This window comes from Manacus vitellinus, unplaced genomic scaffold (genome assembly GCF_001715985.3).
Source record: "Manacus vitellinus isolate BGI_N305 unplaced genomic scaffold, ASM171598v3 scaffold_99_pilon, whole genome shotgun sequence".
Lineage (NCBI taxonomy): Eukaryota > Metazoa > Chordata > Aves > Passeriformes > Pipridae > Manacus > Manacus vitellinus.
Window position 1 is genome coordinate 845,978 of NW_021940916.1, and position 14,140 is coordinate 860,117.

Genomic DNA, 14,140 nt, shown 5'->3' on the forward strand with positions numbered 1-14,140 from the left:
GCCCGGGGGGCGCGGGGAGGATGCTCCGCTCTGCCCCGCAGAGTCCCGGGAGCTCCCGGAGGGGAACTCGCCGAGGGTCCCTTCCCTGTCCCGCGCGACTCTCCAGCTGCAGCTGCTGTGCAGTCCTCGCACTCGAGGGCGGTAAAGGCCAGTGAAGAACCCTTAAATATTGCAGGACCCAGCTGTACCTGGGCACTGCACAGGCAAGCACAAGGTTAAATATTTAATGCTTCGAATTTCATCTTAATCTTTTATTCATTTTGTTATTTACTTGCTGCATGCTGGCGGCAGGGGCAGGGGCAAGGTAGTGGGCACAGGAGGCTCTCCCTCCTCTTGCTTCCATGTCATCCCCTGTTTCCCCTGCCAGGTTGGCCCCAGACTCTGTCAGCCCCAGCACTTGCCCGTTTACCTTCCCTGGCCACAGATGTTCACTGGGTAGGTCCGGTGACACAGGCAGGGATGGACACCAGCCCGGCACTAGCTCCAAAGCCCCCTAAAACCCTCCCACATATATGTCTGTGTGTGTGCATCATATATCTGCACATATGAATATACATATTTTAATTCAAATGTAAAGTTTTAGAGGTTTTTTTGTTTGTTGCCTTATTGGGAGAGTTGTGGGGGTTTTATTTAAGGAAAGTGTTTTTCAAAAGCTGGAAACACTTCAGATTGTGTTTCAAGGGAAGGAGAGACTGAGGAGATGCTTTGCACATTTTTCAAAACTCCTCACCAAAAATTGCCAGTTTTCCCTAGGCAGTTTCTCTGCTCTTCCGTCTCGGAGAGTGACACAGGTAAACCTGGAACAGGCAGCTCTGGAGTGATGGATGTCACACACGTCTTGCTCGCCCTCCATTACTGATTGACATGGGCCCTGGAGCAGCACAGCCTGTAACCCAGAGATTAATTCGCTTCAGCTCCCAGTGCTTGGACTGGGGAGAAATCAACAGCAGTTAACCCTTGGCATCCCCAGGCCTCCAGGAGCAGCAGCAAGGGGAGCTGGTCCCGCTGCTCCCCCTGGCACAGGGACAAGGTGCAGGGCAGCAGACACGGCCCAGACCCACCACTGCTGAGGATGCTGAGCTGAGGCCCGGCCCCCTCCCGCAGCAGCCGCGCTCGTGCCTGGTAGCGGCAATGCCTGGAATAGCCCCAAAGGACGAAGGCGTTTGAAATCCAGGCCAGGATCAAGAGGCAAGTGGTGTAAACAGCCCTTCTGTTTATAACCAGCAGAGAAATCAAACCAACCTGGGCTTTGGACACCCAGGAACTCCATTTGAATCTGAATCCAAGCAAAGCAGGTTGCTGCTGCTGGAATTACCCTAATGATTTTACCTTTCAGCTTCCTTCCCAAGCGCCAGCCTGGGGCAGGGGAACACACAGCCTCCTGTCCTTGACAGGAAGAGCAGCCCCAGCTCTGTCCCAACTCTGTGCTATGGGTTGAGCCATTCCTCTCCCCAGGCGCAGCCTCCTGCTCCCACCACATCTCTAGAGTGGATGGTCAAGGGCAGAACCCATTGTGTTTCTCAGAGATGCTGAGGGTGGCCTGGGCTCCCCTGCAGCCACCCATCATTTCCAAACCATCCTGTTTTCAGCTCCTCACTTGCATACTTGAATGAGGAGCCTTGAATTCAGCAGGGACAAGTTCATGGAACTCTCAGACAACATGAATTTCCCAGGCCATGTATACCAGTATCTGGCACAAAGAGGGGCCTCATCCTGGCTGGAGTCTGTCCTAGAATGAAAATGAGATGAGAAGGGAAACTGAGGACAGGACCTGGCATCAAGGTGGTGAGAGCTAAGCCTAAGCTGTACTAGAAATCAAGGTTCTTCAGTGCCCTGATCATGCTCCCAGGACCAGCCCGCAGGTACCCATCCCCGAGCCCCCAGTACTGGCATTCACTCTCCAAAGCCACATGTCCCCAGAGCCCTTAGGGACAGGCAGGAGCCCAGCTCCCTCCTACCATGCCCAGGCAGGGCCCCTCCCGTGCATCACTCTTCCCTGCAGTCCCTTGTGCCCCCCCCCGGTGCCAGGGACACCTTGTCACCCTGGGGGCTGTGGACTGGGGGATGCCTGCAAAAGAGAAGTGGGAGCCCTCAGAACAACCCAGCAGCTGACAGACTCTGATCTCTGGCACTGGCTTCGATCTGTATGTTGGCTCCTGTTTGCACTTACCAGCTCTGAGTGGTTCTTAATTATTGATGCCTCTTTTAGCTTTTATCTGGTGCTCACTGCAGCCAGAAAGGGCTTGACGTTCCTGCATTAGTGATGAATTGGGAAGGAGGCCTTGCTCCACCACCATTCCTGGCTTGCAGGCTGTGCCACTGTTTCAAGCAAAGCTGTGCTGAAAAATGAGAAAGGCGAGAGCAGGAGCGGGATGTGGCAGAGGAGATTCTGATTCCTACTACTGCCACAGGCAACAGGGGGCTGGGGGATTCTGTCCTATGGGAAGGACCAGAAGGAGATGGACCCAAACAGGTGTGGAAGACTCCTTCACCCAGTAAAAAACTGGCATCTGCTCATTTCATGGAGAAGGAAGGATGCCAGTTTATGACCCCTCCAGTGACAGGCAGGTGGAAGGGAGGAGAAGATGGGTGACAGCAGAGTTTTGCCAAGCCCCTGGCAGCTGTGAGCAGGAACTGATGTCAAGCCTGGGCTAAATGCTGTGCAGCTGTTTGGTGGTCTCAGGGCATTGAGCACTGCTGGATGGCATCCTGCCCCTACCCTCGCCAGCTCTCTGTCCACAACAGCAAAGCTCTATGGGCAGCAGGACAGTGGCTGTCACTGTCGCTCTCTATCTCCCTTTAATGAGCCAGGGCTTTGCTGAGTTTTTCCAAGGATCCTGGTGCCAGCAGGGCTGGTTCTCAGACTGTCAGCCTGTATCCCTCTCCCACTCGTGCATCATGACCTCTCGAACACAAAGAGAAAGGGTTTCTCTGCCAAGAGTGAGAATCAAACCACCTCTGAGCAGTTTTGGAGGTCCTATGTCAGCTGCACCCCTGCAAGCACCGAGCTGTTCTGCAGGGCAGGAGAGGAGCTTCTGGCTCCAGAGGGGTTACAAGGCAGAGCAGCCTGTTTGGAAGGAGAGAAGCTGTTTCCTCAAGTCTGCAGCTACTGGGAGAGTCATGAGGGAGATTTGTGTAACCCTTTTTTTTTGCTGTTGGTATTTGTTAGATTTCCAGATTTTGGTATGCAATTAGATTGGAGCCCAAATCTGGTAAGGTGCCCTATGAAATGATTCCCTGTGGAAATCCCACTGGCAAATGAAGCAGTGCCTAACAGAGCCAGGTTGGAAGCATGGGGAACCACAGCACTGCTCATCAGTGGGATGGGATATCAGGGTGCCCCCCACCACCCAGAGAAACACTTTGGGGAATGAAGCATTAGGAGAAGCAGGAGTGGAGCACAAGGTTCAGCTCAACATCTGCTGGGATGTGCAAGGGATTTGGAAGGCCCAAAAGTTCTGTCTTTATAAAGGGTTAGTCTCCCACAGGGAGCAAGGAGATACCCACAGCCCAGTGCGGAGCAGCTCCCCGGCCTCAGTAGCCTCGTGGTTTGTCCAACCCCCTTGCCAAATGAATTGAGGCCCCTAATTAGCTCTAACAAGAGGGATGTCTGTTCCTGAAAATGGCCCAGACCAATTTCTCCTAAATCCTCCTCTCTTGCATATCTATCAGGAGTAACATCCACTTATGGTGCTCCCTACCCCCAGGCTGAATTTGAACCACTGACCTCAAGGTGAAAGCACTGGAAAAGCTCCAGCCTCCTGCAGCCACAGCTCCTGGCGGATTTTGCAGCACTGATAGAGCAGAGATGGTTTTAGGAACTGTCCATTGCAGCAGCCCCAGCCCAAAGCCTGAAGCTGTGTTGGCCTTTCACATCAGAAACCTGCTTGCTCGTGTCAGCGAGGCCCTCAGATGAGCTGCAGGACCACAGGGTCAGACTGTACTGACTGGCAGCGTTCCAGCAACTCCCAAGCAGGGCAGGTTGGAGTGGTCTGCCTGGTGCTGCAGCCCCCCAAGTGCAGTGGGGTCAGACCAGTGCCTGCCACACAGCACCAGCTCTGTTATTCCCAGAGAGGGGATCTGAGCTCTGGATCTGCCCCGGGGCAGCACCAGGAGCATTGAGTGCCCAGTTTGGCAGGGGACAGGGCTGAGACCCCCCCCCCTGCAAGAGCCTGAGCCAGCAGCTGGAGTTCAGTGACCACCTCCAGAGCTGTGCTCCTTCACAGACCCCTGTCCCTTGCAAGCCCGTGCTGGGCACCCTGCCTCAGCCATCCCCAGCTTGGATTAGGCTGATCAGGCATCACAGCCAGATAACAGCCACATTGTCAAGCCCTAGTGCTGCCCACAGGCTCTGTAACCCACCAGCCCCTCTATACCTCAGCCGGGTGAACAAAGACCCCACAGCTTCCTTCCCAGGGGAAGGAAATTTTCCCACTCCAGCTGGCCTGAGAGATACCAAGGGAAAGATGTTATCAGGGTGGAACAGGCTCTGGAGCCAGAGGACAGCTCTAATTATCAAGAGCCAATTCCATGACAGCAATCTCAGCCCCAAGGCATTGCAGGCCAGATTTTCCAGAGGGGCCAAGTGCCACAGAATCAGCTTATCCTCTGTGCCCACAGGAAAAATGAATTATGCACACACAGAGCAGAGTTGTGGCAGCCTACAGGGACCATCACACATGTTACCAAACCATGCTGCTCCTGCTCCAAGTACAGAGCTGTTAGACTTTCAGGGAGTTTTGCCCTGGACTTCCCTGCTTTTCTTCCGGAGAGCCCCCAGTCCCTTTCACCAACCCCTGCTTTCACCCTGCACTCCAGTTTGTTCTGGCTTTCCCTGGGCATCCTCCTTGCCCTGGCTCCAGCAGACTCCAGCTATGGCACAACTCCGCAGGGGTGCCTGCTGGGGGAGGGATGGTGTCCCAGGGCAGGATGCAGGCTACAAAGACGGTCCCATTCCACCAGCCCCTTACAAGACAAGAGTGGGAAAGAAGCCAGAGCTAGGGGTTAACCCTGCTCCTCCTGGCTGACAGAGAAACCTCCAGAGACCTTGGAGAGCAGTGCATCCAACAAGCAAGGCAGGGAATAGTCTGGGATACGCTACCATCTGGAGGAGGGGGGCTGCTCCTCCCAGACACCTCCCACAACACACATGGAAACCAAAGCAGAGTCCAAGGTGAACCAGCAAAACTAACTGTTCTCCCCAACTGATTTCCCTATCTGGAGGAACAGGAGAAGGAGGGAAGTAAAGTCCTACCAAAGGCAGCAAGAAAGTGGCAGCAAGTCACAGTTTTAACCAACCTTCTTATTTCTTTATTTGAAAGGCACAGCTTGTACGTCCTTGATACAGCATTTTCAGTTCCTCTTATTATAGGTCAAGTGATTAAACACAAAAAGCAAAACAAGATCTTTCTAAAGGACTATATACAAACACCAGATTATTTTTTTTCCATTTATGTTTTTTAAGAAGACACGCTAGCGCACGGATAAGAACAGAGAAAGCTGCTGTATCCTCTACACAGGGCAGGGGCACAGGGAGGGGGAGGCCAGGGAAGGTTCTCGGTCTGCCTGCCCCTCTGCCCAGCTGCCTGGGCTCCAAAGCTGAGTGCTGTGCTGAGGGGGAGCAGGTGGCACAGGCTCCCCCTCCAGCCCAGGGCCAAACCCTGGCAGCCAGAGATGGTTAAGAACAGGTACATGCAGAACAGCAAGGCGCCAGCCTGGTATTAGTGCAGGAGGGGTGTGGGGGAGACAGGGCCAGGGCGATGCGACGAGACCAAGAGCGCCTGGGGAGGGAGGAGATTGTTCTGGGCCAGGGATCCCAGCAGGGAGTTGTGCAGAACTTTTAGGATCAAGGGGCAATCTTTAAATACCGAGGGGGGAGCAGCGGGCAGAGGGGAGCCACATGGCACCGAGGAGCTGGGACAGCCAGGGGGGCAAGTGGCCCCAGAGCAGCCCAAGCCAGGCTCTGGCTTGGCTCTATGACAGGGTGGGAGGAGGGACAGGGAAGCCAGGCTGGGCACAGGGAGAGCGTGATCGGCCACATGGTTACTGCTATGGCGCTTGCATTGCTGTGCAGCAGCCTGCCCGTGGGGATGGCGGTGGGGGCATCGGCCAGGCCCTGCTGCCCATGGGAACGGGCCTGGCAAGCTGCCACCAAACACAAGTCCCGCAATTCTGCTGCACAGCAACTAGAGAGAGATACTGCATCTTGCATTAACCCACCCCCTCTCCCCAGACGGCCCCCTCCCCCCAGCCCCTCTAATCCGATTTCTCCCCATCGTCATCTTGGTGGGCATCCCCGTCATGGCCATTCTTGTCCTCCTTGGAGAGGTGAGCCTGAGAGCCCAGGGCCGAGAGTGAGAGGAGCCCAGTGCCGGCACTGACAGCAGGGAGGGATGGGGGCTGGAGGCCCACGGGGAGTGGAGTCAGAGGCAGAGCGAGGGCTTGGAGCTGTGACAGCTGGTGAGCTTGAAGCTGCTGCTGTAGAGAATGATGGACAGACAGAAAGACAGAACAGGGATATTGTCATTTTGAGTGCACTTGGACCCCAACCTAAGGTCCTGGAATGCCCAAACACACTGTGCCAGAAATCAAGCTTAAACCAGAGACCTCAGGGTCCTGGAGAGCATCACAGCCTCAGGGCAGGTGGGAAAAGAGATTCTAGAGTCCTGGGGCTGTGACACCCTCAAGAGAAGACTCAGCAGTGTGTCCCCAGCACAACACACAGCCCCTACGCCACAGGACATCTGGCATCAGACTCTAGCTTGTTCCAAGGATGCAGTTAAAGCCCTCACAACCTTGACCAAGAGCAGATGGTGTTTTCATGCCAAGGAGCTGCTTCGGTTCCTGCTCAAAACCAAAGCTCCTCTCCTTGCGCCCTGCTGAGACAGAGGAGGGATCCCTGCTCCCCTGCAAACCCATGGCCTCGGTCACAGCAAGCCTGGATGGAACCAGCCCTGTTCCAGCACAGCCAGCCCAGCACCTGCAGCCTTGTCCTGCTGCAGCTGCAGCACTGTGCACAGCACAGCCTGCTCCCAGCAGGCCAGATACATCCCCAGGTCACCACTCCATGGCCCAGCTCCGTCTCAAAGGTCAAAGATACCAACTCCCATCCCTCTGAACCCAAACTAAACATGCATCACGTACACGGATGATGGAGTTTAGTTCTGGTGCCGTAACCTGCTTAGCTCGTTCAATGGCTCCCAGGACTTGCTGCTGATGCTGGTGTGGAGAAAACAGAGGAATTCAGGGTCATTTCCAGTGCCACTGGAAAGCAGAACAGGGGTCTCACACACACGTATGTGCTGCTCACACTGAGGTGTCACGTCAGAGACAGGCTGGTTACCCCCACAGCTGGAGACACCTGCAAACACTTCACCCATGACAAGGGCCTCACACTGAGGCCCATGGCAGCAAGAAGCAGGGAAAGAAGCACATTTGTCTCATCCATTTCCTCACCACAGGGTTAAGCAGGTCCCCTTCTACTCCCACCCTTGTCCTGCTCTGCAGAGGCCCAGCAATCCTTGGCCAGAAGGGCTCCGAGGTGGGCAACATCTCTCATCCTGCCGCCCTTCACCTACACAGACCCCCTAACAAACAAAACGAGTCATAAAAGCAGAAACGCTTGGGAAGCTCCCTAGTCCTTGGGACACGTCCCATATCCCAACTGCAGCAACTGGGTGCTCCAAACACAGGCAGGAAAAATGGCTGTATCATGTACTTAAAAATTATAAAGGACAACTGTACTTTCTCATTGGAGAGCACAAGGTCTCAGCACCAGGCCTGTCCACTGCACTCTAGCAAGGGGATTTTTCTTTCCATTTTGGCAGCAGGACAGGGTAGGGATTGCATTAAGATGCAAAAGGTTTAGTTGTGGCTTAGTTATTAGGCAGCTCTGATCTGATCAGCAAGCCACTTTGTCCTTCCCAAGAACAGGTGGGTGGGAAAAACAGAGCCTGTGCCCCAAGTCCATCATTGACCCCAAGCAAGAAGCCTCCATCCCCAACTAGTCCCGACCAAATTGCCAGGAGAACTGCCCAGAGCTCAGCCTCCATGGGGAGATGGAAAGATACAGCATTAGAGGTCTTTCATCTTCCCCTCGCCTCAGGCAACAACTCCCAACGTGCCCCCCCCATTAATTTCTAAGGGGAGTGGGAGGAGCCCATCAGCAGCATTAATTAACGAGGCAGAGAAATCAGATCTCAGGGAGCCACACGGAGGACTCAGGAACCACAGGTAGGAGAGACCAGAGCCCATCTTTGTCCACAGCCACCACAAAAGGGACAGACAGGCACATTACCCACCACACAGCGCTCGAGGAGCCAAAACTGCCTTGAAGGGCTGGTCCCTGTGCAGGGACAGAGAGCAAGCAATGAGGTTTCCTAGACCAGGGGTGGGGAGCTGCCTGTGCCAGAGGGCTGTGACACCTCGTTGGCTGCAGCAGAGCAAGGGCCTCTACTCCCCTCTGCCAACACACCTCCAAGCTGGGGAACTCACCTCTTGTGAAAGGTAGGGCAGAACCTGTGCACAAATCCCATTTAGCCTCTTGACGATTTCAGCCTAAAAGGTGGGAAGAACGGAGAGGAAAGGTCAGGCAGCTCGGGACTGAGCACCCACAGCACCAGCTGCCCCACCTTCCTCCTCCCCAGCCCAGCCCTGAGTCACCAAATGGCCCTAAGAAAACGTCCTCTCCTCAGAAAGATGCTGGCAGCGTTCTGGTGCCATGAGGGTCACCTCACCCCTGAGGTACCTCCCTGTACAGTTAAATGAATTGATGCTGCTGTCTGCAAAGAGCAAATATTCAATATTCTCTTTCTTCTCCAGGTCTCCGACTTTCATTTAACAAATTGGGGGCAACTAGATAGGAAACTTACTATAGACCCAGGTGGGGATGTGTTGAGTTACATTTGCCATGTAGATACAGACAGACACATGTGCTGCTTCCATCGAAATCCCTCCTCAGACTCCTCCTCCCTGCAGCTGAGCTGCTGGACTGGGGCTACTCAGGGAGACCAGACGGGCTGGGCAGCTTCCTCACTACCCTCACACAAGCAATGGCAAGTTCTGGGGTATTAAATGCTTTCCTCCTAGCAAATAGTGAAGCTACCAGTCCTTTGCAAATCACTTTCCAGTGGCATCAAAAGAAATACAGAGCCAAAGAGTTTAGGCACACACCAAAAACAGCGGAGGGGACCCCACCAGCACCACAGGGAAGCAGACTAGGCTGGGAGACGTTCATGGGACAGCAGTGAGGATTTGTGGCTCAGATTCTTCAACGAGATGCAGGTTTTCCCAGGAAAGCCAGTCTCCTGGGCTTAGCAACAAGGGCAATGAGATCAGAAGCACCAAGTGCCTTTGTGGGGAGCAGAACTATGCTAAGAGGCTTATAACTGAGTCATGACATGCAGCCAACTTTGTGACTGGAGCTGGAGCCAGAGAGAGACAGGCTCAGAGAAGGCTCATGTTGTTAATACCACAGGTAATTACTCACTGAGGGTAATTAACAACTTAACCATCAGTGAGGGTAATGAGCAAACTTATCCGAGCTGCTGCACAGTCTCTAAGCCACAGCTCCAGATCCTGCCTGCACTGCCCTGTCTGATGCTTAAATACCTGTTCAGGCCCTGAGCAGAACCACAGGGTGCCCAGAGCCCAGGGTGAGAGCTCTCAGTCCAGCACTGTGATCCTGAGAGGTGGGGGGCCCTGCATTTCAAAGGCAGCTCTGACATTTTACAGGCTCATGGCATTTCTAGTTCCTGAAATACCACTGAAGTGACAGGGAGCAACACGCAACAGACAACCACCTTCCCCAGGAATTAGATCACTTGGAAATGCTTTTTCCCCTACCTGTTTGTGCATTTCAATATTCAGCCCATAGGACATCTCATAGTACTGTAGAACAGGAGAGAAGAGAACAAAACAAATTGTAAGTCAAGTCTCCACCAGGTAAAATGGCTCCATACAGCAGTGCTGGGAGCTACCACTGCATTTCTGGCAGGGTCTCCTACAAAAGCTGGGCATGGATGGAAGGAGAGCAAAGGCCAGCCCTGGGAAACAAAGACAGCAGGAGGCATGCACAGAGATCCCCTCCAGCTCTAAAGCAGAGCCCTGAGCCCAGGTGGTCCCTGCCCACCCTGCTCCAGCCTCATGCTGCTGCAGACAGACACCTGGAGACTTGCCAGCTGGGCCCCTCACAGACAACTTTCCACAGTCTGCATCAAGGTGAGAGTGTGCAATGCTACATCAAATCCGCAAAAAGGCTCGTGGCTCCACAGACTTCTATATCCACAGTCAAAAGAGAGGGAGGCTGAGTCTGCAAGCTTTGCCTGGCCAGTACCCTAAAGCTCGCATGGCTGCTTCAGCAGCAAATAGAAGAGATCACAACTGGACTTCATCTAGCAAGTAACACATCCAGCTACGCACAGCTTCAGCTGTTTGGGAAGAAGTTATGTGGAAACTTCCCCTCCATACAAAAACAATTCACCCCAGAAAACCCCTGCATAGCAGCAACAGGCAGCTACAATCTGTTGGCAGGAGAAGCTAATTCCTGACCCCTGGAAGAAGTGGTTATAAGGCTGATGTTCGAGAGTTTAGAAACCTCCTCCTGCAGCTTGCAGACTGCAATCTTGATTTTTCCAAATGGAAAGAAAAATCCCCATCTGTGCTCATTTAATTCAAGGGGATCACTGGCATTCTGGTACCGACGCCACAAGTCTGAGAAGTGCCCAGCTTGGTATCGGCATGATCTCAGCCTGCTCTAATGCTGCTGTAGGCTCTCAAGGCTTCTTTGCATTCTGAAAACTAAGCAGGAAGGAGAAGCTCGACCCCCAAGCTGCCAATTGTGACTTATTCAAAAATCAGAGCAGCTGTAGCAGCTTTGCACATTCACAGAAACCCTCCTCTTTGCTTCCTGTGACTTGCTGTGGTGGGGAGCGGCAGCAGCTCTGCCACACAGATGAGGCAGGAGCTCCTGTGCCTGCAAAGCCTTGAGCACTGCACCACGGGTAACAGCCCTTCCCCTCTGCTGCTGATGGGAACCTGAATCAATTCTGGTGACTGTTAGTATTAAGGGGACAAAATATATCTCAGCCACATCTGGAGATGAGGGTCTCCATGCAGACTGCAAGGCCCCAGAAGCAATTGTTTACCAGTGAGAATGGGGCAGACTTTCCCATTTAATATGCAAGGAAAGCTGTGACCTCTTCTCCTTGTCCCCAGCCCCAAGCACACCTTGCTCCCCACAGCCTCAGAGTCTGGGCACACAGGCTGTACAGGAGGACGGAGGGGCCAGCTCCTTAATTTCTGGTTTTAAAGTCCTAACTCCACTCTGAGGTGCCGCTATATTAATTTCTACATCTTATCTCTTCCTTCCAGGGCAGGTGCAGCAGCTGGCAAGCAGGCACCAGTTCATCTTCATGGACAATATCACAGCCTCCTGCTAACTCTATGATAGGAAAGGAAGAGACCACAGTCCTGCCAGGCATCCCTCCTTTCTGCTACAAGGGCCGTTCCAGAAGTATTACCTGGCAGGCAAACCGTCACCCTGCCTACCAGAACACAGCTGTTTCCTGGCAGATTTCTCTTTGGAAAGCCACAGCTAAGCCTGCTGCCCGCACATGGCACCATGTCTCATGCCTTTACCAGGCACTGCCCCAGGATTTGCACATTCTGTGCTGGGACACGCATGCTGGAGAGACACGCCAGCACTCAGCACCACCACTCTGCAAGGCTGTGGGGTCACCAGAAGGTGCACAGGGTTTCGCTCTTGCACAGAAGCTGGTTTCTGCTTCCAACATCCCACCAGGATTGTGGGGTTTCCCAGCTTTTTTGGAGCACTGCTTTGTCTCTCATTGGCTGTCATCCTCCCAGAGTACCCAGATGCCTGCACACCAGCACCTTGCAACCCATTCTCAGGTCTGTAAGAGCTGTCACTTCCCCTGGGCGCAGGGAGCAAGGCCAAGGACCCATCAAGCAGTCAGCCACTGGGCTCAGTTTTCTACATCAAAATATTCTCTGCTACTTCCCCACATTTTGACAATCCACTGCATGCAGCCACCACAAAATAAAGAACAGCCCCATTTTCAGAAAAGCCAATGCCAGCCCTGCTGAGAGCCCCGGGGCTCTGCGGGGCACAGGCTCCCTGCCCGGCAGAGCCCAGGCACTGGCACCTGCTCGCACTGGAGTCGCCACCCACACGCTCTTGGCATCCAGGGCTGGTCCTTACCATGACGTAGTGACGCTGCATCTCCGATTTCTCACTGGCTAGTTTGTCACATTCCAACTTCAAGCTGAAAAGCCAGAACACAGTAAGAAAACCACAAACAGGAGGTGAGAGAGTTGATTGCTGCAGAGCAGCTGCTTCCTGCACGGCCTCATCCTGGCCAGGCTGGCTCCTTGGACATCACTATCTGGACTTCAAACGGCGGCCAGAGCTGGGCCACGCTGTGCACAGCAGTGACTGCACAGAGCCTGTTCCCACCTTCCCAGCTGGAGTCCCACCAACACACACTCAGGAGAAGGACACGGGGCTATCCGCCAGCTGAACACTGACTGCCCTCAGGTAAATTTGTTCCACAGGAAGGAGAGTGCTGGGCAGAAGCAGAGCTGGCTGCCCAGGGAGGTGTTTGCCATTCCCCAGTGGATCACTGGCAGGTGGGGATGGCTTCTGGCACAGGCCTGTCTGCAGCACTCAAGGGATGCTCCAATATAACATCAAAACCAAAGCCAGCCCCACTTCTGGATGGTGGGGGGGAGGCCGAAGTGCAGTACATTCCTCCAGAAGGAAGAATTTTTCCTCTTCCCCTAAATTCTTCAGAGAATGTGCCGCTGCTCCCAGTGTTTTATGAGACTCCAACTCACCCACAGAGCAACTGCAGCCGGCATGTGCTGTGGTTTTATGTTTCAAACAAGAAACAGCTTCACCTACACAAAACCTGCTCCTTCTCAAGCAGATTAAGTCCAAGGGGGAAGAGTGGGGTAAGGGGAAACCTTGTCTTTCAGCAGGCACATTCCTTGGGCTGCCCTACTCCCTCGATGGCACTGCCAAGACACAGGGACACCAGGAAATGGCCACTTCCCAGCAGTTTTTCTGCCTGCTCCTGCCAGAATGACACCACCACAAACTTGTGACTTGGCTGCAGGCAGAGCCTGGGCTGGGGGACATTGCAACCACATGGCAGCAATGCACACACGGGGCTGTGGCAGAGGGCATCACCCGGTCACTTTAACACAAGAGCATCACGTTTATTTCAGACACACACGCAAAGTAACAGATCGTCTCAAGCCAGCTTTTGGGTCAGAAGAAATATTTACACACACGCACACGCATACACACAGAGAAAAGCATAAGCTTTTGGATTTAAGTGCTCCCTGCAGCATTTGCAGTCCCAGAATGGCAGCCAGCAATAAGAACTGAGGAAAACTCCCAGCAAGAGGCGGGAGGCCTGGCAACCATCCCTGCAGTCCTGGCTGAGCAGTGCTCTCGGAGGAAAGACCTTGGCCGGAGAGGGGAATGTGCGTTCTCGTCGCTGGGCTCCCATGTGGACATGACTAACCCCCTGCCCGAGGTCCTCCTCCAGCCAAAGGTGTTCCAAGCTATGCGACCGGGTCCCCTCCCCCGTGTTCTCATTCGGTCCACGCAGTGAAGCAACGAGCAGAAGAATCGCAGCGATTCCTGCGCGTCGCCGGCCAGCCCAGCAGAGCTGCGGGACAGCCCCGGGCCCGCTGGGAACACGTACCTGTGGTACTGGGCCTGCAGCAGCTGGAACTCGTCTTTGATGCGGTCGCAGGAGTCGGAGGTCGTGAACTTCAGCTGCTGCGGCAGGTGAGAGGAGCCCTTGAACAACAGGAGACAGCGCTAGGGCTGGGGCCGGCTCGGTGGCCCGCCCCCCGCCCCGAGTCCGCCCCGCTCCGCGCGACCGGGGGCTGAGCCCCGGCGCGGCCAGCGCTCGGGGCCGTGGACGCGCCCCAAAGGTCACCCGCTGGGCCCGTTCTCCGGGCGCTCCTCCCGGCTCCGCCGCCTCCTCGGAACGGCCCCGGCTGCCCGGCGCGGGAGGCGCTTCGATCACCTCGACTCCGCCCGGGCCGCCAAGAGAGGCCGGGCGGCCCCGCGCCCGACCGGTCCCGCGCCCCGCCGTGCCCGGCC

The 14,140-nt window shown here is 54.7% G+C and overlaps 1 protein-coding gene across 2 annotated transcripts; it reads right to left on the reverse strand.

Annotated features, from left to right (window-relative positions):
- Positions 1-5,281: 5,281 nt before the first annotated feature.
- On the reverse strand, positions 5,282-13,858 carry TLE5 (TLE family member 5, transcriptional modulator). 2 transcript variants are annotated; one of them, XM_018086628.1, is made up of 6 exons: positions 13,734-13,858; positions 12,221-12,284; positions 9,844-9,888; positions 8,494-8,556; positions 7,144-7,218; positions 5,282-6,474 (listed from the first exon to the last, which is right to left on the reverse strand). In XM_018086628.1, exons 2-6 carry the CDS (start codon positions 12,239-12,241, stop codon positions 6,256-6,258), a joined length of 423 nt encoding a protein of 140 aa, XP_017942117.1. In that variant the 5' UTR covers positions 12,242-12,284; positions 13,734-13,858; the 3' UTR covers positions 5,282-6,255. The 2 variants fall into 2 exon arrangements, with proteins under 2 accessions (XP_017942117.1, XP_017942116.1); XM_018086627.1 differs by having other exon boundaries at positions 5,282-6,477; positions 13,734-13,857.
- Positions 13,859-14,140: the final 282 nt, after the last annotated feature.

Excerpts from the sequence above, each read along its gene's own strand:
- TLE5 (XM_018086627.1), bottom strand. The coding sequence starts at position 12,241 with ATGCAGCGTCACTACGTCATG. Across the intron at positions 8,557-9,843 it reads ATATTGAAATGCACAAACAG|GCTGAAATCGTCAAGAGGCT; the intron begins GTAGGGGAAAAA and ends CCCACCTTTTAG. Across the intron at positions 6,478-7,143 it reads AACTAAACTCCATCATCCGT|CAGCAGCTTCAAGCTCACCA; the intron begins GTACGTGATGCA and ends CATTCTCTACAG.